The sequence below is a fragment of the Botrytis sinoallii genome (genome assembly GCF_014898435.1).
Source record: "Botrytis sinoallii strain Bc 23 chromosome Unknown BSIN_007, whole genome shotgun sequence".
Classification (NCBI taxonomy): domain Eukaryota; kingdom Fungi; phylum Ascomycota; class Leotiomycetes; order Helotiales; family Sclerotiniaceae; genus Botrytis; species Botrytis sinoallii.
Genome location: NW_024066034.1, coordinates 2,721,629 through 2,747,366, shown reverse-complemented (window position 1 = coordinate 2,747,366; position 25,738 = coordinate 2,721,629). Strand labels below are relative to the sequence as shown.

At 33.0% G+C, this 25,738-nt stretch overlaps 2 protein-coding genes across 2 annotated transcripts; both read right to left on the bottom strand.

Moving 5' to 3' along the window:
- Positions 1-458: 458 nt before the first annotated feature.
- On the bottom strand, positions 459-1,406 carry EAF02_005109 (uncharacterized protein; the record flags this gene model as incomplete). The annotated part of the gene is made up of 3 exons (XM_038901157.1): positions 459-584; positions 764-921; positions 1,280-1,406. The coding sequence occupies 3 exons, from the start codon at positions 1,404-1,406 to the stop codon at positions 459-461; spliced, it is 411 nt and encodes a 136-aa protein (XP_038759669.1).
- An 874-nt stretch (positions 1,407-2,280) lies between these two features.
- EAF02_005108 (uncharacterized protein) lies at positions 2,281-5,226 on the bottom strand (the record flags this gene model as incomplete). The annotated part of the gene is made up of 1 exon (XM_038901156.1): positions 2,281-5,226. One exon carries the CDS (start codon positions 5,224-5,226, stop codon positions 2,281-2,283), a length of 2,946 nt encoding a protein of 981 aa, XP_038759668.1.
- Between the last annotated feature and the right edge of the window lie 20,512 nt (positions 5,227-25,738).

Sequence of the window (25,738 nt, the reverse complement as noted above, 5' to 3'; positions counted from 1 at the left end):
TTGTGGTTGGACGTTGGTTTAGGTTTTCGATTTATATAGTATGTACTTGCGCTAGATGGGTTTTAAGTGAATATCTTGGATACAATCTTGTTTTATGTTCATACTGTTTAAGTCGACTCGTGATAACCTCCTTGTGAAGTATAAAGCAAGCTTTTCCTCTAATCGAGATGATATGATATAAGTGAGAACAACATGAATCGCTGATGAAGAATTGACGTCACTTGATTCCAATACCGCCGCTGGATATGGTTTAAAGAAGCCATGCACGTAAGGAACGAGAATTTATATGAGAGGAAAGTTTGTTAAGTTTACAGTTTCCAAGTCACAGCCATCATTGATAACCCCGTAAATTTTTTCTGAAACAATCTTCAACTTCATCAAATAATAGATTCTCCACAACCGAAAGATCACAATCCCCAGAGTCCGAACTTCCAAAACATGTACTTAAAGACATCATCTCAGTTCCTCCTTGGCACGGGAATCGTAGCATAATAAGCCATAGCTGCCATATTAATCTCCGGGGTCAACTCTTTTCCTTCTTCCATCATCTTAGCTAGGAGTTTGAAGTAATGGATGTAGAATGCCTGGGTTTTGGTCAGTCGAATCTCTACCCATCTAGTTGCCATCTTTTCCCCTCCTCTTCCTTTTCTCCCCTTTTAAATTTCCAATTATCCTCCATCATTCTCTCCCACTAAAGCCTATCCCCAAAGCAAGAACCACAGGTAGCGATTAAAACACAAGCCAGGTAAAAATTCAAACATACCGGAGTAAAAGTATTAACAAATTTCGCCTCCTCATCCGTCTCATTGCTAAATGTGTGAGGAGCTCTGGGAGGCACAACCACATAATCACCTACTCCTGCATCGATTCTCTTCTCGGATTCGCCGGTTGAGGGATTGGCGGGCACCTGGAAGGTTATTACTTGAGGGTATTATTAAAGCTAGAGTAGAAGTAGTGGGTCTTGGGGGGGTGATGGTAGGATGCGAGAAGATGAAGGGAATGAATGAGCAAGGAAATAAGAAAGCCCCCCCCCTTTCGTAACCAAGAAGCATTCATCATGCATCCCGTGCCAGTGAGCTGGCGGCCCCCTTTAGACCCGCGGGAAGAGTGCCCTCAACGGTCGAATCCGGTTATCTATCATTTTTGTTAATTTCTTATTATATTTCTTATATCATACTACGGATGAACTCCACGCGTCTCCCATACCAGTTCCCTCAAACCTAAACACAGGCAGGAACTAATAGGTAGTCCAAGAGAGAACAAAATAAGAAACACATACCAGTCCTACTCCCATCTTCTAAAACTCTCAATTTGACATTTCCCAATGTGATGACCTCCCCTGTCTCTGATTTGACATAGTGGACTGGAACATTTGGTTGAGGGGCAATTGATACGGGAGGACTCATTTTCTCAGCGAAATTTTTTTGATGGTATCTGTGAAAACAACTGCGGTACTTCGTCGATTTGAGCGCGGTTTGTGCGTTTGCGAAACGTGACGAGTGCGTAGAAAAGGATCAATGGAGGAAGTATGAGCGAACTGTAATTTAAAGCGCAACGAAAAGAATCTGAATAGACACTGGCACTACATCTTTATATCTTCAATCTCTACTCCAACCTCTTTCAAGGATCAATCGTGAACCACCGCAATCATACAACAATGAACCCCAAGTCGGATAATCTCTCTCCAAATTTGCCGATCCTCTGAACCTCATCATTCAATCTGATTGGTTCGCTCGCACCAACGGGCATCAACGAACACCTTGGAAGATGTCGGAGTAAGCAGAGGACCGAAGTGCGGTTAAGGATTCTGCGCTTACTAATGACTGCAGGATGCGGACTTCAACACTTGTTGAATGTATCGGATATCAAATTTAAATCCGTAGTATTGACTGGTTTGTTGTATGGCTATCGTGATGTCCTTGTCTACTGCGGATATGATGGAAGGGAGGGGATGCGGGTGTACTAGTGGAAGGCTCACCAAAGACATGTGCTTTCACTGGAGTTCATAAAAGAATGAGAAACTCTGCATTCTCTTATTTAACTAGGTAGCTATAATCAAAGTTTCAAACGATTGTTCGAATTAGATTGAATAGTCTCCATTTTCTGATCGAGTTGAATTGAGATACACTCTATGTCCTCCAAATTCTTTTAGCAATTTAGTTTTCCATACCATCGTTCTTCCGAAACCCGCTGAGTAATTTATCATCATTCAAATATGCAAAGAAATATTCATTAAATAATTTCAGATCAATTTTCCAAAAGTCCCTCCTCGTTTCCAAATCAACCCTGCCACTGAACCTTTCCACTTCTTACCAAATTAACCATCCCGGTGGGCAACAACCCCTTGTCCACAACAGCCAATCCTCCAAATCTCTCTATCATTTCTTCTCCATAAAGCTTCACAACCCATTTCCAATATCCCATATCCAATCCCTCAAACACCGAAGAGAAGCCACCTTCAATTGCCTTTGCCTGAATCATATCAGACTCATCCCAATCCGCCGATTCTTTGCTTGGTTGCTTGAGTAGATCCTCAAAGACCCCAACTAGAGTTCCTTCCCAAGAGTCGACAGATTTTTCTCTATATCTGGTGAATTCTTGGAAAGACATAAAGTCTTGCAGACCAGGGAGATTGAGATTGTCGAGTTGCCACTGACGCGCCATTGCCACATTGACTTGAGGAGCTCTCTTTTCGAAATTATCTTTAGCCACTCTATATGCTTCAATCTCCGCCTCGAAGAAATTATCCATCAACGTTTCCGGGGTTTCATATACCCCATCTCGTAATTGTAAAAGCCCAATGAAAGGATTGTGCAACTCAAGACCGCCAAGACTAGTTGGGAAGTAAAGATATCCATCGGGGACATTGTCGATCCCAAATCTCTCTTTCAAAGTATCTTTGAGATATGAAACCACGTTTGTATTGGTAAAGATCAGATTTTGAATGTGTCGGAAACTTGATAGCATAGCGTCAACATGTGCACGACCAAAGGAATTCGATGGTTTTCCGAAGTTTGAGGTGAAGAAGCGACCGGCATAAGTATTCCAGGCTTGGATCCATGAGAAGACACTTTTCTTATCACGGAGCTGGGATTGAAGTTCTGAAACATGTTGATCGACCATAGGTTGATCAATGATAAAGTGGCCGGTGGTAGGATCTAGTTTGAGAAAGCCCCAGCGAATGTCTCCGACAGGAAGAGAAGGGTCCATGGGCTGCTTGGATCCACTAGATGTGATGCGTACAGAGCCGGTTTTACCTTTATTAAGCGTAACTCCCATAATTTCTGAGAATTGAAGAATTGAATTCCATCCTTTGACAACAGATTGGTGAGAAGGCGACCAAATCCAAAAGTCATCATGCATTCTGTAAAGTTGAACTCCATCTGTGCTTTGATTTACAGCGTAATCAAGACAGAAAAGAATTGTTTCGCCGCAAACAGCAGACAAAGCGTGAGCTCCGGGAACACCACGCTTCCGAATGCGAGCTTCCGCGGATATATCATCATCGACAAATTTCAGGGGAGCTTCAAGAAACTTTTGAAAAAATCTCGACCATTTTACCGATAAACCAAAGAACTCAAGAACACAGAAAATAGTGGAATGTGGCAATGATGGACCAAATGACTCAAATTCGGAGCGAGCACAGCTTATCTCGCCATGAACCTTTGTATTAATGATAATCTCAGTTGACAGTAAATGAAGTATGAATTGCTTGATCTCCATTGGCGTTTTTGGCAAATCATCGGAATCCCCTTCATCGGCGTTCAGAAACGAATCGAAATCAAAATCTGTAAGTACACTTGCAGCGGGATTGAATCCAGTTGCCTGTGCCTGCATCTTTGCTCTCTTTCTCTTGGGCGCAGGAGGCGGAGCTTGCTGTGCTTGCTGTGCTTGCTGTGCTTGCTGTGCTTGCTGTGCTTGCTGTGTTTGCATAAGGTTACGGTGAGACATAGCTGGTCCCTGCCTCAGAGACATCAGCGGTCTGGAGAATTCAACCATATTATAATTGGCTTCTTCGACTCCGTCCTGATCTGCTTGCTCATCTTGTTCCGAATCGGGAAGCTGAGACATGAAGTATATGGATTTATAAAGTTCCTCCCGCTTCTCCATAACACTTCCCTGACGGGTGTATGATGGTCCCAGGTAGAAATCTCTTCTTGCCTTATCAATTGGGGGAATAGGTTTGTTCAGTTTTGACCATGCTCCATCGAAATCGGAGAAACCTATGAAGGCTTTTTTGAAGAAAACAGACCATTTAACACCAATATATTGAAGGAACAGTGCTTCTAGGAGATCTTCGTCAATGAACATATGATGCGTACCATTAAGGTGACGTCTTTGTTCAACAGCAATGTCCCTGTTCCATTCCCAGATATCTATGGATGCAAGACGCATGTTCAGAACATCTGCGACTTCTGTAAGAATGACGGGACTGGCAAGGAAATCCTTTAGCGCTGCACGCTTTTCCTCTGATAGAAGACCGGAAGATATAAGGCCATTAATAGTCCAACGTAAAACAGTAGGATCAAATTGGCCTGGGGCAGATAAGGTATTTCCGAATGTCTCAACTTCTTTTCGTAGAGCAATCAAGGCTTTCTTGGCTTGCCCATTCTTCCCATCCATTCCAAATAAGGTAGTCAGGTATGTCGTGATTGCCTTATGATCGGTTTCGAAGGGTTGGAAGACCAAATCTTCCCAATTTGCTCGTCCCTCAGTCCTAGCAACGCTCTCCTTCTTGACTTTTTGAAACTCTTCATCGATTTCCGAAGTGTCATTGGCAACTTCGACGGCTTTATGTTGCTGCTCTGCTGAAAGCCATTCTGTAACCAACTCGCCATACAAAGTCGCATACTGGTGTTTTGATGATTGCACATCAATGTGGCGTACCAAGTATTTTTCCCACTGCTCTAGAGTCTTATCGGAGATGGATGGATCATATTCAGCTTGTGCGATAAACTTCTCGAGATTCTTGACAAGCAGTTCAAGCGGAGATAATTTGATGTTACTGTCGTGACTACGCTTTTTCGCAACTGAGGTCGTGATTGCGAAGCTTTCTTTCACACCTTCCAATAATATCTTTAGCCTTTTCCGTTGGTCGAGTTCATTGCTTAGTTTGTCGGAGAGAGCATCCTTTTGGCTTTCGAAATGATGGCGCTTCTTGGAAAGTTCAGTAAGCTTTGTAGTAGTGATGGATTGAAGTGTCTCGGAGAAAACTCCTCCAGACATGGTGGAGATGGGAAGTTATGGAAGACAAGGTGTTTTATGAAGGATAGGAGAATATGGAAGGTGCAGCTTAATAAATCCAAAAACTAAGGGGATTTCTGTAGAATGATGAATGAAAATATTGTGAGTGATGGATTTCTGAATACTGGGGGGTCATGCAGTGATATTTATAATCGAAAAGAGAGGGTGACGAGGCGGTGCAGGCAGCAGTGCAAACCACTCCGCGTCACGTGTTGATGTTACACTAAAATTTAGAAACACGTGCACAAAGAAAACTTCATGTCAACCGCACCCTGAAGCAGAGTAGGAAAGTTTGACGGTCGTTATCTCACTTTCAAACCCTCTTTGTCGATAAAATTTTTATAGTATTGAAGATTCATATTGGTCTTTTTAATACTATTAATATTTTGGATTGCTTACTAATAATCAATTTTTTTCAGTCAATTAGGGATTGGGGGGAATGTTTATTTTTTCAAAAGTCTGAAAATATTTAGGCATATTTTTGATAAACAATTTAATTCATTTAATAAAAGCACTTTAATTATATATATTACCCTTTCAATTATTATTTATTAAAAAACTAATTAAAATATTCGAAAAAGCTCAATTGATATTATTATATAAATCGACTTTAAATTAATTAAAATTATAATTGTTATAAAATTCAATTAGAAAGTTTTTTTTTCAAACTAACTAAGTTATTTTCAATAATTTCAAATTATTTTCACTAATAATAAAAATAGTATCAATCGAATTATTTTATTGAATTGAATATCTTACAAGTCTTTTCAAATATATTAATAACGTTAGGATCATATTATCGATAATAATTAAATTCTGAATATAAAATACCTTAAGTTTAAAGCATTTTGCTTCAGAATTTTAGAGTTAAAAGCATCCAATCTCTTCGAAATCAATAATAACTTTTATTATTTAAGATTCTATTTATATAAAAAGAATAAGCTAAATAAAAGAATTTTTGGAATATATATTTTTTAATTGAAAGTTGTGGTGATAATGGATTTCGAAGAGGGTGGATACTTATTTTATTGAAATATTATTATTTGAAATATTACTTTTTAATTTTCAAAGCTGTATTTGTATATAATCTAATAAAGCTATAATAATAAAAATTATATCAAAATTGTTAGAGTAGATAATAGCAATGAATCAACTAGGTATAATATAGCACAAAGACTTTTCATTAATTTCTCTAAACTATGAAAATTCTACAATTTATAATTATACGCGGATTGGCGTTGGCCCGGGGTAGGCCTATAGGGCTATTTACATGTTCTTGCCAGTTCTTACACGGATTGATTATGATAAAGTTCTTTATTTTGTACATTACGCTTTGAGATATATATATTTATTTCCCGAAATCGATTTATATAATATAAGAAAATGAGGCGTTGTGTAATTATATCCGGAATATATTTCAAAAGAAAATAAGAATACTATAAAGTTATAAATAATTAATAAATAATATTCCAATATATTTATTATTTTTATTAATAAATTATTAAAGGCTCTATAAATTCTCTTTATTTTCCTGAATACATTTTTCTTTTTAATAGGTTATTCTTTATTTGTTATCTTTCTGGTTCTTGTTTTATTATAACCGCTTCTTAATTCATTGGTCCTTAGGCGATTGCAGCTTGATCTGTAGTAGGCTTTGCTGATCTAATTATTCTTATATATTTTTGTTATTTATCGTACAGGACAATAGCATATCACGATGGAGGGGAATGATTGGACAATAATGGTATAAGTATAAGAATGTGTATATCTCCTCATCTACAGTTAGAACTGATCTCTTCTCGTAGAGAAGAGATCGGATTATATACTGGGTGATCTTCGGGTACCGATCACGGGAGCGGTGATCGGTCCTGCGGCCGATCCGGTTATCGTTGTTCCGCTCCGGAGTATTCTATATAATGAATACCTGACCATCACATGATCTGATCCACGTGGTCTACAACACCGTTTCCGTCACATTATTCTAAATATATTGCAATCTCTGCCCTTAAAGATTTCTGTTATTATGATAAGGGTTCTAATTCTCTTTATAGTTATTGTTATATCTAAAAGAAAGTCTGCTAACCAATATCTTCGCGATATATTCCCGATATCAATCTTATATATTAAACTCAAGCTTTTTGGCTAACTATTTTTATTGATAGTTAAAAGAAATAGGATACTGAAAATGTGCTGAAATGCTAAAATAAATATTATATTAAGAATATAAAAACCTTTTTGTAAAAGGAAAATAAGTAAAATGATATTAAAAAACTAAAGTCAGTAAAGGTATTATCTTTATTTATTATAAAGAAATTAAATCGAATAAATAATCTTATAAAGCATTTTGTGAATTCCTATCGAATTATTATTGGTTATCCCTTATTCCTTTATAGAATTGTTTTTTGCTGATATTCTAGATTCTAAAATAATTTGTCTGTATTGGATACTGCTATTCCGGGTTCTATTCTGAAACTGGTGTTCGCAATGGATTTGGATGATGAGAGCGAGTTCCTTGCCCCGATTATTCACCCCCGCACTTTCATTGCTTCCGCCCTGCTCCCTACTCCCACAGAGGGTAAGGCTTCGGGTGCCGTGAATATAATAATTGGTTCGGAAGGCTATCGACCCCCTTGTATCAACACTAAATCGTCATTTTGTTCCTATTTCCGCATTTGTTCCTTGATACACAAGAAAGATCGAATTAGATACTCCGAGGATTCCCTTTCCAGTCCTAATGAGAACGATGAGGATGATATCGATAATAGTGGTGGCGCTGCTTTTCTTTACCGAATCACCAATGCCCCTCGATACTCCGATATTCCCTGTATTTCTCAAAGTAATATCGATATTATTATTTTTCAAGTAAAAAAGTGTGTTTCTAAGGATTCAATAATTTCTATCTATCAATCTACAATCAAAAGATCGACCCCTCAAGCTATTCTCTCTTCTTATAAAGTTTTTCAAATAGTTTCGAAGCAAAAAACAGTATCAATTATTATCAATTTTCTATTTGATTCTCAATATCAAAACTATAGCATTCTATAAAAGTCTAAGATTCTCTTTATAAATTGTAATATCTATATTGGAGAATCTAATACTTATATAAATTCTCCTGAAAGTATTTGATCCTGTAAGTATTAGCGGATTGCTGACAATTAGTTAATGGAGGGTTGATTGCTTAGCGAAGTTTTTATAAAAGTGGAGGAGAAGGAAAGTGAGGATGAGAATAAAGTTGATATATTTTTAATAGAGAAGGGTGAGTATAATAATAGTAATATAGGTAATACTATTTTTGGTATTCTTTTTTTTGTATCAGATTCTTTCAATATATAGGGTGAGAGGGTTAATTCTTATTATAAGACTTTTTTAATATACTAATATAATAATGTCTTTATAATAATATCCTTATATTAGTTAAAGGTATATCCTTACAAAGAATAAGGCTTTATAAAAGGAATAGCAATAATTCTATGTGCTAAATATCAATAAAAATTCAATTAATATTGATTTTGATATTCATAAATTGAAGTCTAAAGTATTCAAAAAATATCAGAATAAATTGGTATATTTGGTAGTAATATACGATATACTAATAAATAAAGGGTTGTATTTTTATTCTTATTAGGATAGGAAATAGTGAAAAAAGGAATATTATGAACAACTTCAACTTACTAGTAGTTCGTTTATAGATATATAGTATAACCCTATTGTTTTGTAGCTTTTTTCCTTTTTCTTTTAAATTCTATATTAATAGTTTCCCTTTTTTATTATATTTCTCTAATACTTCTTTTATATTATCCAAATCGCAGAAAGCTTTTTATATATTTTTTATTAGCTAGTAGTCCTTTTATTAAATTAGATATTAAACATCTTTATCTTTTTTTCTATATATTATAATTTTCTCCATTTTGTATTCCAAGTAATCATTTATCTCCTTTGGTAATAGTAAGTCAGCGGTACCCTATTGTTCATGCTATGGTTCTAGTAAGGAAATATAGAAAATATTGTGAATTTTATAAATAAGTAATAATTTAAGTTTATATACTTGATTACTAGTTTTTATATCTATTATTCGAAAAGGATTTATAAATCTATTCGAAAACTTTTTTTTAAATCAAAGTTACTTGATATTTCAGATACTTAATATTACTTTATCCCCAATGTTATATTGCTAGAATACCGTGCTCTCTATATTCTTCAATTTTCAGTTTATAACTGCTTGTTATAGTTCTCTCAATTTATTTCTTTTTTCATTAAGAGAAATAATTTTGCTTGCATACAGTTGGTATTCTCCCTATAGTATTGACGTTCTTGCTGATATAGTAGAATATTGATAGGAATCTGTATATTGTTTGGAATGGACTTGTATTTATTATACTATATCATATAATATTATAAGTGAATTCTGTGAGTGATAATAGTAAAGCCCAATTGTTCTGCCAGTAATTAGAATAACAATTGATATAGTGAATCAGATTCTGATTTTGCTACTCCATTTGCCTGTTGGTCTAAAAATAGAACGCAATAAAGAGCTTGTATTGTATTTTAAAGTAAAATAAGAAGCTACTTTAGAACTTGCTTGCAAATTGCAATTCCCTATCCGAAATAATACTCTCTAATACTCCGAAATCTTTGAACATATTCTGCATCAATATTTATACAAACTTCGGCAAAGTGATCGCTTTATTAACAGATATATATCAAGCAATTTCATGAATTTATTAATAATTACTAAAACCGCATTATAGATATTCTTATCTAATTTCAATAAAGATAGATCTATAATAAAATCCATAATTATCTCTTTCCAAGATCCATAGGATATAAAGAGGATTTGCAACTCGCTATAAGGTTTATGCCTTTTGATAGTAATTTACTAATATATCACACATATTTTAATATACATTTTTACATCTTTTCTTATTGAAAGTTAGAAGTATTTAGATTTCAAGATTTCTAAAATTTTAGAAATACTCCAATATCTATTTATAGGATTATTATAATAGGCTTCCAGAATCTCTACTCTTAAAGCAGAATCTGGCGGTACATAGGTATTCCCATTATATTTAAAAAGCCCATCAGTATTTATCTACCAAAATAAGACAATTCCAGCAAAGTATAATCTTTAATTCAGATACTCTTTATTCTTTATAAAATCGTTATCCACTTGGAGCTATAATAAAGTATTTCTTATTGTCTCCAATACTAGTTCAAATACTATTTCATCTTCTACTAAAATGCAAGCTATTCAACATAATATCAACTGTTTGCAATTAGCTTCAACCAGTAAACTCGATTATCCACAAAACAATAGGCTACACCCTTTTTTTTATAAAAGGCTTATAACATTACACAAAGGCTCCGTCTTCTTGATAAAGGAATTTTGAAACAATTTTATAATCATCGACCTATTCCTCAATTTATTCTGAAGAATCGGAAATATATCATTAATACCCTCCATATCAATAGCATAATCGGGGCGGTGCAACAGCCTATCTACAGAATTCAATTTTCCCATTCTGTATATTATCTCAAAATCGTATACAGCCAAAACCTCCGCTCATCTTGTTTGTCAACTATTCAGGCTTTTCTTTGTTATGAAGTGCTGGAGGCTGTTGTAGTCCGACTTAACTATAATAGTATGTCGATTCCTTATCACATAATAACATCACTATACAAAAACAATATATATTACTAATAATTCTTAATTATAAATAAAATATCACTGTTTCACTAAATTTAGCTTCTTCAAATAGAATACAATGGGATGCTATTGTTGGATTAATGTATTTTTAGTTTCTTTTGAGAAAAGCTATAATAATATACAATTCAATATAAAGATCAAAGTATTGGTTTCAATTATTATATAAAATAAGAAATCGAAATGCTAAAGAATAAATGCTAATGTAAAAACTCTCTTCAATACTTCGAATGCTTTTTGTATTTTGTTAATCTATTTGAACTCGATTACTGTTTTCTCTTTCTGTATTCCTTTTATCAACACGATTATATCGTAGACCATCGCCGAATAGGCCCTGATAAATTATCAATAAAAGTTCGCAAAGCCAAGGAACACTTGTATATCCCTCAGGCTATTAGATATTAATCATTCCATAATAGTTTGAATATACCCAGGTTTCATTATAACCCTTTCAGTTGAAATAACGAATCCTAGGAATTCGACTTTGTTAGTATAGAAAACACATTTCTTTAACTTTGCGAAAAGCTTATACTCAATAAGACATGCAAATACCTATCGAATATTTACTATATATATAGTTCTATCTTTGAAATAAATTAGAATATCATCAAGATACATTATATATATATTATCCACTAACCCTGCTAGTGCTTGATTGATATATATCTGAAATATTATAGAAGCATTAATAAACCAAAAGGCATCACCTTATACTCATATTAGCCATATTATATACGAAACACCATCTTCCACTCGTCGCCCGCTCTTATACGGATATGATAATATATATCTCTCAAATCTAATTTAATGAATATAGCACCTTATCGGAATCGGTCTAGGGATTTACTAATAAAAGGTAAAAAAGTTCAATCCTTTTTTATAATCCAATTAAGCCCTCGATAATCGATATATAATCAATGACCTCCCCCTTTCTTTAAAATGAATATAATAAGAGCTTCTGTTAAGCTGATAGATCTTCTTATCCACCCTTTCTTTTGATATTTATCTAAATAATCTTATAGTATTACTGACTCTTTTTTTAATAAGAAATAGATTAAGCTTTATAAAGAGATTGAATTGGATTTGAGATTAATGTGGTGCTCTATAGAATAATATTCAAACAAAAAACTACTTTCTTCTTTAAAAAAAGCTTTCTTATATTCTTGGAATTCCTCTGGTATTTTATATAAGATTAATATAAATATTAGACAGCCCCCTTTTATCTTTAAATACAATACCATTTTATCCAAAAAGATTGTAAAGATTGCTTTGCTTTTTTTCATCTTCCAATAAAATTCTTTTATAGAAATAATCTCAAGCTTACTTAAAATACAGCGATATCAGAATGATATTGATTTCCAATCGATATCGGGATTGACTATTTATAACCACAGAAAACCTAGAATAGTATTTATCTATAATAGATCCAATACCACTAATATAAAACTATAAATATAGATTCTCCTTTCCCCTTTTTCATTTTTTACTTTGACAAGAAATTCATAATCCCTATACAATGCAATTACAATACCATTCACTAACATAAGGGAAGTACTTTTCTTAATAGGGATTCAGTTCCACTCAATATACTTGCTTTACTGTATAATATTAGCTTATGCTTCCGAGTCAATAAGGCATTAAAGTGCTATCGATTTGCTATTGTTATTAAAGATTACTATAATTGTGAAAATTATCCGCCCTTCCTTATATGAACCCAGTATTAATAGAATGCTTATTATAATTACTAAGTTTAGACATTTCCCATACAAATAGTTTTAGATAAATTACTTTGACAATCGGATTCTCTATATCTCCCTCTATAATATCTACATACAATATTATTCCAACAGATTATAATATAATATTCCTTTTATTGGTATCTATAGTATATAGCATTCCAAATGCAATCTGTATACAATACTTTAACAAGATATTTTAGAGCCTTAGAGAATTCCCCTCAAAAGGGTTGATTGAATTCTTAAGCCTTTGATTTAATAATTAAAATCAGATTGTTTTTTAAATAAAGGTGTTTAAAAGGATTTCGATATTAAAAAGATAATTAATTATATTACAGAATCACTATAACTCCTCTATATCTTTTCCTTAAAACAATTTCTTTATACTTTCTAATTTATAGATTTGTTTTATAAGCTTATTATACGATTTAGATTATTGTAGGGATTTCGAGATTTTTCTGATTATATTGGGTAATAGATCTGTTAAGAGTCTTTTGACCCGAATACTCTTCACTTCCTGCTTGATATCTTTTTTAAAACCTTTTAGATAGATTACAAATACATTTATAGTTTCTTTTTTTTTTGTTTTGTATACATAATCTTTTGGATTACTCATCACTATCTAATCCCTTTGTTTATAATAATATTATATATATACTCCCTAAAGTTTTTTTAGTTTATCTTTTTGTAACTCGACTCGTTTATATATCGATATTAAATCGCTAGAGGCTGTTTTTTGAAATATTGAATAATATATTCTATCTTCTTTATATCGATAGAGAAATAGTATTCACCATTACTTTGAAATATAATTTCTATCTAGAAAAAGAAATTCTTAATTTTCTTAATATTCTTTTCTTTATATTATTTTAATCTCTACAACTTTAATAATTTTCCTAAATTGAGATTAGTAATCTAATAGATTGTATTCAGTATAATTACGAATTGGTTATACTCGATTAGAGTAATTATATATAAAATACAGTTTATAGTTACTCTATAAGCTTCTCTCATAATTGTCATTTCTTTTTTTATTTCTCGAAATTGTTGAGTTAATAATATATCCTTACTATTACTAAAAGAGTATAATAGAATCAAATAAGCATTGCTACTGATACCCTACAGAAATTAATTGACAATTTCACTGGATTGATCTTGAATCGCATTGCAGATATTCCACTCTCCCTTTAGGACAGGTATTCTTCTTATTGAAATTATAATAATACCGATGATTACTCGATTAAGAAATAATTGATGGATTGCTTTATATATAAAATGAAAAGAATTATTAGAATAAATAATAGTAATAAATCAATTAGATATAATATAGCACAAAGACTTTTTATTAATTTCTTTAAACTATGAAAATTCTATAATTTATAATTGTATGCAGGTTGGCGTCGGCCCGGGGTAGGCCCGCAGGGCTACTCATGTGTCCTCGCCAGCCCTTACGCGGATTGACCGTGACAAAAATAATGAGAAAAATCAGCTTTATATATTGAATTTATATTAAAATAATATGATTATTGAATGATTTAATAATATTAATTAAAAAATCAGAAAAAGCTGAATTGTTATTATTCACACTAAAGCCGGAAACCAAATTGTTTCAGACCCTATGGTGAACCTTCGGGAGGCCCCTGCCTCGAAAACAAGGCCTCAAGCCTATTATGTAATCACTGTGTGGTCTGAGGATGAGATAAGACGGTCGTGATAATTGAATGGAGCGAGCAAAAATATGTTTTGACAGAAGCAAATTAGAGCCAGAATCGCACCAAGCAAGTTGCGAAGAAGAAATGACTAAATAAGGAAAACAGATCTTTGGAAAGAGGCGAAGACCCTGTAGGAACAAGAAATTGCATCAGCGAGTGACAGAGAGCCACTTGGTGCCGAATTGTCTGTATAATGCTAATGGCATCACTCTCTTCTGATCCTTGATTAGATAATTAGATAAACCTGTCGGGATGGCGGTGGAACAAGGTACAGGAAAAGTAAAGACAATTAATATTATCTTCTACGCTTATGCACAGAATCCATTTGCATTTCTTGAACCGCGGAAGTAATGGAAATGCAATTCGATATCAGCTGTGCAGAAACTGAGAGACAGTGCTGGAAATTTCAGAAAGGAGATTTATATAAGATATCGATACAAAACATCAGTGTACACGAAGATATCAAGAAGTCTTTGTACATTGAACGTTGTCCAAAAAGCAAGCAGCAGCTGGAAAGAACCACTACTTAGAGTTTTGACTGCTTATATAGATACAATGGATGCGTGAATTCGCAGTGGTAGCGAGACCCTTTAAATTACCACGATCCAGAACGTGTACAGATGCCATTTGTACGGAGACATCCACAGACTTGATGATGTACGCGAAGACCTTCAAAAGTTAGTTTAATGACTTGGTTTCTCATCGTGTCATCTACTTGCAGTGCAAACAATGTCTTGAATGCAGTCTACGAAACTATTCCTAAGGCTCTGTAGACAATGATGTCAGGCATGATTAGGGCAAACAATCTACCATAAAATCCATACTCAAAGGCAGCAGCCGAAGCCCAACTCTTTGATCAAATTACACCACCTGCCGGTGAGTCTCTCATGCACCTCTAGACATTGACATTAGAGAAGAGGTGTACCTAAGATTTGTTCGTCCATCCGCAGCTTACAACAGAGATCGCATTGTTGATTGATTGATTGATTGATTGATTGATTTCATTTACGTCCACGTTCAGTCTAAGACTATATAGGACGGCTAGGCCTCTAGAGGCTCTAGCAGGTAACTTTTTATTCTACAAAGATGGATATATTCGATTTAGGGAAGTGAAAACAAATGTTGGGGACCAGTGCCCGCTTATTATAGAGATCGCATTGTATGAGATGTGAAAAATGTGTGTTTTCGCAGCGGGAATTCTTCAGGATCTTGGAAAAGACACAAGTAGTCTGGAAGAAGAATGCATAACACTGAGCTCCTTGTGAACATTCAGGGGGTGGCCGTGGTAATTTAAGCTTAAAAGACTCGATTAGATTTTTGAGTAATAAATGTGTCAATTGCAATATTCAAGGGGATTCTGCATTAAGATTTTGCCTTAGTCATCTTCATCAAAACACAAAATACCATACTCGGCACAATTTCGGTAACAGAAAGTTCACGACTTCAAGACCAATCAACAACCAGTATTTGAAAATTCTCGTGACCTGCTCTTTTGTTGCATATCTTATTTTTCGATTAGTATAAAACTGCCACTCACCTAGGCAAGGAGCAAAAAGTAATTACAGAAAAACACTGCAGGGCTCTCTTTCGATAAACACGAAACTCTCCAAACGGTAGATCAAGCCATCTTCGATTGCTCAATCTGGCAGCTGGAATACAATGAGTATATATCAATACATCGCAGACTCTAAATGAGTTGAAGCAGTATATCGTATGAATGTTTCTACTGATCTGCTTTAATATTGAAACTTTCTCGAATCCTTTCGATTCAAATCGCTCCAACACCAAAGAACAAAAATACAGGCAAAAAAAAAGGCTAATTTCCAATGTTTTTCTTCTAACCTTCCACCTGGTGTAAGACCCCTCGAATACAAGAAGAACAACATTCCTATCTCATCTCCAAACATGTCTTTAAAGGTATCCAAATCATACTGATAGAAGTCTGATCCCCGGCCATACACCCAATAAGACGCGATCTCTCTCGCGTCCTCAACATCACACTGGTGGTTTTGAACAAGGAGGCTCGTCAGATACTGGCGCATATCTGAAGGCGACATATTTTTGGGCCTTTTACGATGAGTTAGTCCATTTTGCATGCCAATCTTTGTATTTGGAATGATACACAACAGAAGGAAAATAAGATTTCTAGATAACCTGAACTAACTTTGTGAGATAGACATCCGGGTTTGATTGACCCCTATACTGAGGCAACGCCCACATGTTGATGTTTGGAAATTGGGGGAATGTCATTTACTTTGGAATTTGTGGATGCGCTATTCCCTTGAATTTGATTCCAGTAGTCTAATAATTGAAGTCAATGATGAATGCTGAAATACTCACATATGAACCACCCGAGAAAAGTGTCGATATTAAAGACCTCTATTTCTTTCTCCAACTTACAAAGAATTCACGCGCTCAAGATTTTCGCTAAAAATGCCAGAAACGGAGTTCCACCTTTGTCTTTTGTTTCGTCCAATTGTATACTCTAACAGAATAATGGTCTATGCTAATTTATGTTCCTCTTGTCCTTCTAGATTGCTTTGTCGAAATCAGAGCGGAATCTTTTGAGTGATACTAGGACCCAGGCTCTCCAAATTTTATACCAATAATAAGCATCAAAGACACAAGGCGATATGGTCATCTAGATAATAGGGGTCTGTTTGATGCAATGCGAATTGAAAGTTTGTCAAGTCGGTACTCTCGGCGAAAGGGAACTTAGAATTGCCTGGCATCAAGGAAAAACACTCGACCATTTGAATGCCGAACGTTGTCCCAGTGTGCCCCCATTTTGCCCCATTCCGCTTCTGCTGGAGTGTATATGAGCTAGGGCCTGATCGGGCTAGTTTGCTAAGAAAACTCTGTATATCTTCAATTTGGAAGATCCTGTATTGTAGTTTTTCGAACTATATCTTAATCTTTAATCTAAACCTATTATTCGAATCAATATAACTTTGCCAAATTAGAATAAGATTACTAGAACCCTATTATTGTCTGCCTGCTTCGTAATAAATATAGTTATTTAGGAATTTTAGAATATACTAGTAAAATAAGCGAAATTTGAAGAACTTTTATAAGCTATTATTTTAATAGTAGATTAATAATTTAATAAATTATATCAGAACTTATTTATTTATTTATTTATTTATTTATAGTGATTAACGTCTAATATCTGACCTCCCAAGGGGTATTCTAGATATACTAAGGAGCGGGCCTACGGGCCGCTAGCGTTCCAGTGTGAAGGACTGTCATAAAAGGATTCAATTCTATCTTAGAATCTAAAACTAAAGAAGGAAGAAAAGAATAAGAAGAGAATTGTAAGGGCTCCGGACTATATATATCAATAAGTTATATGCTAGGCTAAGGTCCTAGAAGCTAAGTGACTGAGAAAGGAATCTGAAAGGGACTGAATTGTTATATTACTTCTCTATCTGAAAAAGCTTGTTCTCGAGCGCTTATCTATCTTCTTATCTTTAACAATATTATTATATTTATCATTATTATCTTCATAGTATTTCAGCCATTAAGATAATACTTTAAGCGGATCAAGAAGGTTTTGATTGACTAGATGATATTCTTTAAGTTTGTGAAAAGAGTATTTGAAGTTATTAGTAATATACTAGATAAGGTCAATATTGTAATTACACTATTGTATTTGATAATAAATACTATTACAAGTACTCTTCAAAGCTATAATTTATTCGATTTCCTATTCTTCTTTATCAATAATATTGATTGGAAGGTCAGAATCGTTTATTTAATTAGGAAAAGGATTATTCATAGCTTTTTATAGCTTTTTAGTTAAAAATATATCGAAAATTTTCATTGTATTTAGTAGTATTAGCTTAAAGGAATACTCTACCTTTTCGATAATAAGGAACTTATTGTTTATTAGAAAATCTAGCTTTTTTGAAGAGTGCTTGGTTTGGTAGTATTGTATATCAAGCTATACAAAATCGCCTACTTTGAAATCAATAAATTGTTAATATATATTAATCTTGAACTGGGCTTTTTTTTAAGTATCTATAAAATGTTTTATAGCGAGTTTCCATATATCATAATATTATTGAGCTACAATACAGGCTTTGTTTATATTGAGCTTATTCTTGGTTTTGGTATTATAAAACTTTTAATTCTAAGAGGTTTATAGAGGATAGTTATATATAACTTTAAATGGAGAAATATTATTAAAAGAATCATAAAATAAGATAAACTATATATAATCCATTATCGATAAGAGCTCTAACCAATTATCTTGATAATAGGAAATAAAGAATCGGAATCTCTTTTGAAGGTATTGATTATAGATCTCAGTTTATCTATTAATTTAAGAGTAATCTATAATTAAATAATTAGTATTAGTATCTAGAATCTTTTGAAATTCTTTTTAAAAACTTAATATAAATTGGGATCCATAATTGGATATTATAGAAAAAGGAGGATTGAAATAGCAATAAATATAATAAATATATAATTTGGCTATTATAATTAAATCGATTATCTTTTTACAAAGAATAGAGATAGCTTGTTTGCTAAATCGATTAATAATAATAAATATATTATTATATTTATATTTATCTTTATTAAAATTATAATAATCCATAATAATATATTCTTAGGGTTAGCTTGATATTAGTAATGGGTATAGCAAGCTAGGGATTTTGTTTCGGGGGATATTTATTCTGTGACAAATATTGCAATTTTGATAGTATTGAGCTATTGTTTGAGAGATTCCTTACTAGTAATAGTAATCGATTAATAACTTTAGGGTTTTTCGAATACCTAGATATGTAATAGAGATATTATTATAGGCTTCTTAGATTAAGAGAATGCAAAGATTATTTATATCAGAAACCATTAGTTTATCTTTATATAATAACAATCCATTTTCAAAACTAAAGTAATTATTGTTTTTCTGTACTTATTTCTGTAAGGCTTTCAAAGAAGGAGTATAGCAATTAGCGAATAAAATACAATCGATAATTCATAAAACTGGGAAAATCGAAACTAGATCTAGGATTCGAATAAAAGCTTTTTCGACAGGATTTGGTCGAAACTCGCAAATCAGAATAAAAGGATTGATTTGATTGTCTTTTAGAAATTGCTAGCAGCGTTACAACTTTTTCTTTTGATTTTGGTTATCGAATTCGTCAATGTGGTGGATAAGAGTGTTGGCTAATGGATTGTCTTTTCCTGGACGATAGTATATTACAAAATTGTAGTCCGCCAGGAGTTCGGCTCATCGTGCTTACCGGGAGTTTAAGGCTTTCGTAGATCAAGGTATCTCATATCTCTCAGATGCTCTAGAAGGGAGATTTTTCCTAGAGTTCGTCTTTTGGGGGCTTTGTATTTATTACTTCTTCTTTCTAAGCGAAATCCACTAAATGTTGAGTATCGGAAGGGTTATTGATAGGTTTGCCAAAAAGTTTATTAGTATCGATAATCTCTTGAATTCGGGAATCGGATTGAACTAAAATCGAATTTCTCGCTGGACCATTAGATTTCCAAGATTGGGAATTATAATAAGGATTATTCGAGATAGAAACTATATTGAATTGATAATTTGATAATAAGTAGGGTGAAATGATATTCGCGGAATGTTATAGGATTTCTTGATTAGTTTTAGATGTAGAGCGTGACTATTGTGAAGCAATCATATGATTGCTAGCAGGGTTTGATTAGGTGATCGATGTGATTGTATATTCTTTAGCTTTAATAAATCAGTAATTTATATTATAAATTTGAAGGAGAGCTGTATAATCATTAATATTTCGAAAACTAGTGAACTCTGTAATGCAAGTATATGTTAATCTGGTATTAATTCAGTTTCGAAGGCTATTGAAAAGAATAGAGCTATCTTGAATTCCAGCAGTATTAGTTAATTATTGAAATTTTTGATAGAATTCCCAAAATAACTGATTTGCGTTTTATCTCAATGTTTTATATTAATCTAATACTATTTGTTGCTTAGTTGGATTAATAGTAACTTGTATAGCGGCTTCAATTAATCCTTGTGCATTATATTCAGAAAATGGATTAAGGAGTAGGGGCTGTAAGTGATTACGAGCTATATCTTCGGTATTAATAATAATATAAATCCTGTATTGTCTTTTACTAATAAAAGCATATGCATATTGTTCTAGATTATATTCAATCAGATATTTCCATAATTTAGGCTTCAAGGCTTTACTATTCGAAAGCTTTTCTATAAGGTAAGGGATCTTCTTTATTTTATAGAGAGTAGAGAAAATTGTACTTTGCTTATCAAATGTGAATTGTCAAGAAGAGATTGAATTAGAAATAAAATGAATATCCTTTTTGTGTAAAAAATATATAATAGTTTCCATAAAATCCACAAATTCAATTATATCAAGGATTGACTGATATAAGACTTCTCGAAAAGCAGGAAATCGATTTCGAGAGTTATTCTTAGAAGAATGAGAGATATAAATATTATTGATTTTCAATCTCAATTTAGTAATAATAGTATTTTGTTGAATAATAAGATTAAGAAGATTATTGGTTTAGATAAGAGACTCTTTTTTATCTGGTTCTTTGCCTTTTTATAGTATAATCGTTTCAGAAATGAGAGAATCCAAATCTTCTTTGTTATTATTGAGAACAGCAAACTGATTTGAAGTTGAAATGAAAGGGCTAGCTTCTGTTTGAGAAGGAGAAGTATATAGTAGTCCTTTGTTTTAAAAGACTGTAATTGTATTGGATTCTTTGGAATTATGAGGAGAAGTTTGGATATATTTCTTTATGACTTTTTTTGATCTTCTTGAAGAATTAATATAAGGATTAGGAGATTGTTATTGGTTAATTATTCTTTAGAAATATTTCCTTATCTTTTGATATAGGTTCTTCTAGTTCTTGCAATATCGATACTTGGATAATCTAGGAAAAGATAAGATATTATTTGGTATACTGTTATTGATAAAGGCTTGTATAAATAAGTTTTAAATAATATAAAGAACTATCATAAAAGAATTCAATTTTATCTTAAAATCTAAAACTAAAGAAGAAAGAAAAGAATAAGAAAAAGAACTATAAGGGCTCCGAACTATATACACCAATAAGTCACATGCTAGGCTAAGGTCCTAGAAGCTAAGTGACTGAGAAAGGAACCTGAAAGGGACTGAATCGTCACATCCAGCCGCTTATAGTAGTGTAATGTTAGCTAATCAGGGGCTTGTTGCCTCTGGTATTCCTCTGCTCAGTACTGCTCATGGCGATCCTGCGGCTGTTCTGTCTAAGGGTTTGTGGTCCTGTTTCAAAGGGCCTTGTTTCGTATGCCATTCGGGTATCGGCGGATAATCAGGTCGATCGCTATCAATCGGGAGAGCGCTCGGAGCGCTTATAGCTAATTAGTATAAGTTTTAGATTGATTGAAATGGAAAGCTCATTCTTGGGATATTGAAATAGATTGGAATTTGTATAGTCTCATATAGTTTGAGTATATTCTAATATAGAATCTGGATTTAGTAAAAAGGTCAGTAAAGCTATATTGTGTTTGTAGGATATGGTTGATATATACTATCGTATTCTATTCGGATTGAAGTCGATTTGGTGTAAGTGGCTAGTCGCTGTGTGTCTGATTATTGATTGAATATTGAAAGAAGTACAATAAGCTTTTTTCAATTCTGTATATATAGATATTCATATTATTTTTGTGATTAAATCTAATATAATAAATCGCAAAGTTATTGTATTTAGTCTATATTGCTATAAATCTGTATAATACCCTATAAAAAAGCTTAAGGCTTTCCGACTCCAAGGTATTATATATCGATTTCTATATATTGTATATTTTGAAGATCAGACCTCTTTTTTTCCTTTTATTATTTGCTTTCGGAATGCTGATATTTGATATATAGAATAGAATAGAAGCTGTTAACTATAGGGAGATAGAATGAGCTAGGGTCAAGCGACCCAGCTATACCCTAATCAACAAGGCAATCAGCTACCTTGTTGTCCTCAATTTCAGTATGTTCAGGGGATTATTTAATTATAATATTATAATATTATATTGCTTAATAATATTTATGGTATATCTATTAAAAGGAGGTAGCGGTACTTTCTCATATTTCCTAGATTATTAAGATATTATTAATATATAACTATATTTATTCCTGATAGAAACAATTAATGATGCTTAGGAGGCATTCTAGTCCCTGCCATACACTGATTACTTCAGTATCAAAAATATGCAACTATTTGTATATACAGCTGTAGCCGTTATTAATCTATTGCTTACTATAATAGATTACAAAACCATACTCTACGCGATAACCGTGTTCGTTGTATTGTTCAGATCTATCTGAAAATACAGAGTAGTCTTTTTGAAAAATTAAATCTCACTATTTCTTAAATACTTTTATAGTATTCTTTTTATCTATATTATTCATTGGATTGGTATAACATTTAGGAGAGAAGTAAGGTTGTAAGAGTTTGGGGCGTTTGGTGGCAGGGATCGCCTATCCTATTCTTTGTAGTTTTGTATTGAAATCTTTCAGAATATCTGTATCTTATCCTTTCTTTTTAATATATAGTTTTAATTGATTTATAAGTAGATATTATATATTTACTGTCTAAAGTCGAAATGCAAACCTCAATCTGGCTTGCTTTAGTATAATAATTCCAGTTAGAAAACTAGTTTTTATAAGGAGTGTAGTTGTTAGGGTTGTTTTATAAACAAATAAAGCTCCCTGTACTGTATTGTGAATTGTCTTACTAATTAGGTCAACATATTTCTTGATCCTGGTACCAATCAGAATATAACCTGTATTTGGGTATTATTTGTATAGCTCATCAAATCATATTTCAAAGCCAAAGAGGACAATGGGGAGTATATAGGTAATAATTGCTTTTTACAAGCAAACTACAGATAATCCATAAGCTATATAAACTATTAATCGGATATAGAATACAATATATATAGTTTTCGTAATGCGTATTTTGATATATTATAAAAATATTAAATACTAATCAAAAAAATATCAAACTAGTATAAGGTTAGTTATACTTTATTAATAAGCTCTAAAGGGATTAGCATAATAACTAAATCCCGATTTATCCTTTATCACGGAGGTAATAGCTATATCTAATGGTCACTTTGATCAGGAAATAGGTACATAGAGTGATAATAAACTAAATTGACTTGAGGTATGATCATAAGAATCATATCTACTTTATATACCCTAATCAGACGATAGAATCGCCTAATTAGATATATAGGGTACACAAATAAACTGAGTGAAATAGTTTTAGTAATTATGGGAATGAGTATTCCGGAGGAGTACTAGGATTAATACTGTAGGGTTATACTATACAATAAATTCCGTGACACACCCCCCAGATCGCTCAGTGCTTTGATAGTTACACTAAGGAATCTGTATAGCAAACAAAGGAAAATTTTTTCTGGCCATGAGTGGTGTAAGTGTTGATAAGCACCTTATTCAGATAATTGCTGTGATTTTTACCTGCTGGGCAGGCTTATTCATCAGATAAAAGAGTGTGAGGTGTATAAAGCATATGATTTTTCAAGAAAAGAAAAGAATGAGTTGTATTGTTAATCAGGAAAGCCTGTGAGAAAGTGATGATATTCGAGTAAGGGAATTAATCCTTCGGATTGTTGTATATCAGGAGGCTTAAGTCATTTTGATTGTTATATGGTTGAGTGTTTATATCAATTAATTCGATCAATCTGTGTATACAATACTTTGTGGTGGAGATAGAATTAAATAGAATTCGATAGATTTTGAGAAAACTTAATAGATCGATATGATTATAAGAGGGAGACAGTTCCTTTTCCTTAGATTCATATTCGATAATTCCAATATATTCTTTTATTATACCTTCTTTTGTCAGAGAGTCCCCGGTCTTTATTAATTTTGTTGATCGATATACAACCACCTCTTTGTATATCTTATCGAAGGGTGATATTCAATTTGGTAGATCTAATGCTTAACGTTCTTCTGGTCAGTTATTGCCTATAGCTGAGGTTCGATTGTTTTTTAATAAACAGTTTTTACGGACAAGACTATTCTTTAATAAACATCATCAAAATCTCGATGATAGTTTTCTGAAGAAGGTTAAAGCTATTCGAAATTACTGGGTTGATGTAAACAAAGGTTGTATAGTGATAACTCCCGCAAATCGTGGTAATCCTTTTGTCGATAGCAAGGAAAAATATCATTTTTCTGACCTTCCTCCCGATGGCGAGAGTTCCTTATTAGAGTTACTTTCCTTTTTTTCCATCGATTCTATTTCCGCTTCTAGGTCAAGTAAGAGCTGGATATCTATTTGTAAAGCTTGTGATGAGTGCAAGCGGAAGGGCTTAAAGTGTAATCTTAGGAATAAGGGTATACAAAATGCTATTCCCTGTATGGAATGTATTTGTTTTCTTCTTTCTGGTTGTTATGAGGAATATGGCAAGTGTTTCAAGTGGAGAAATGTGTCTTCTCTTTGGTGCTGGAAGTGTACTATGCATATTTGTATACCTTTCTTAGTATATTTGAGATTTTTGGGTGTTTGACTGTTGGAGCTTTGCAATCCTGAGTTCGTGGTACTTTCTGGAAAGATATATTCTAATCTTTTTTATTTCATTGTGATTTATTGATATACTTTTTAAAGGACTATCCCAAACCAGAAATCAGCTTGTATTGTAATGATGGTTATGTTAATGATGACTAAAGAGGATAGTGAGTTTATCAATCTTGATTCTCTCTCATTACTAATATAGGTTATATCTTTTCCCCCTACTCGATCATTACAATCATCCGTTTATCCTTTCCCTGTCACAAGATCATTATTTCCCTTTCCGATTAGGAAATGGAAATCCTCTCCTACTCTTCAATTTCTTATGGTAAAGTGTTTGAAGGTTAATATAAGGGCTCCTGTGGTAAGTTCTAAAACTTGGTTATAGTTTGCTTATGCTGTTTTGAAGGGTAAAGAGAAAAAGGTTGAATTTGATATATATAATGATAATGATTTTGATAACAAGTATAATGCTATTGGTGAAGGGGATGTGATTGACTCTGGTGACGAGCTTGTTGAGAAGAAGTGGAAGCTTGAATTGATGCAATTCGAGATTGAATTTGCTACAAAGAAGTGTGTTTTTGAAGGAAAATATGTTGTTTGATCTTGTTGATTTTGGTGCTCATGTCTTGTAGATTTAGGAGGGATATAAAGTAATTGAACTTTTGTTGTGATAAATTCTTAATTAATCTATTTGCTATTATTTCTGTTATAGATAAATATATAAGATGGAAACTTCTTTTTGAATATTCCTGATGTAGTTATATATTCTGTATATCAACGTGTCTTAGTTTAATAGTAATCCTTTT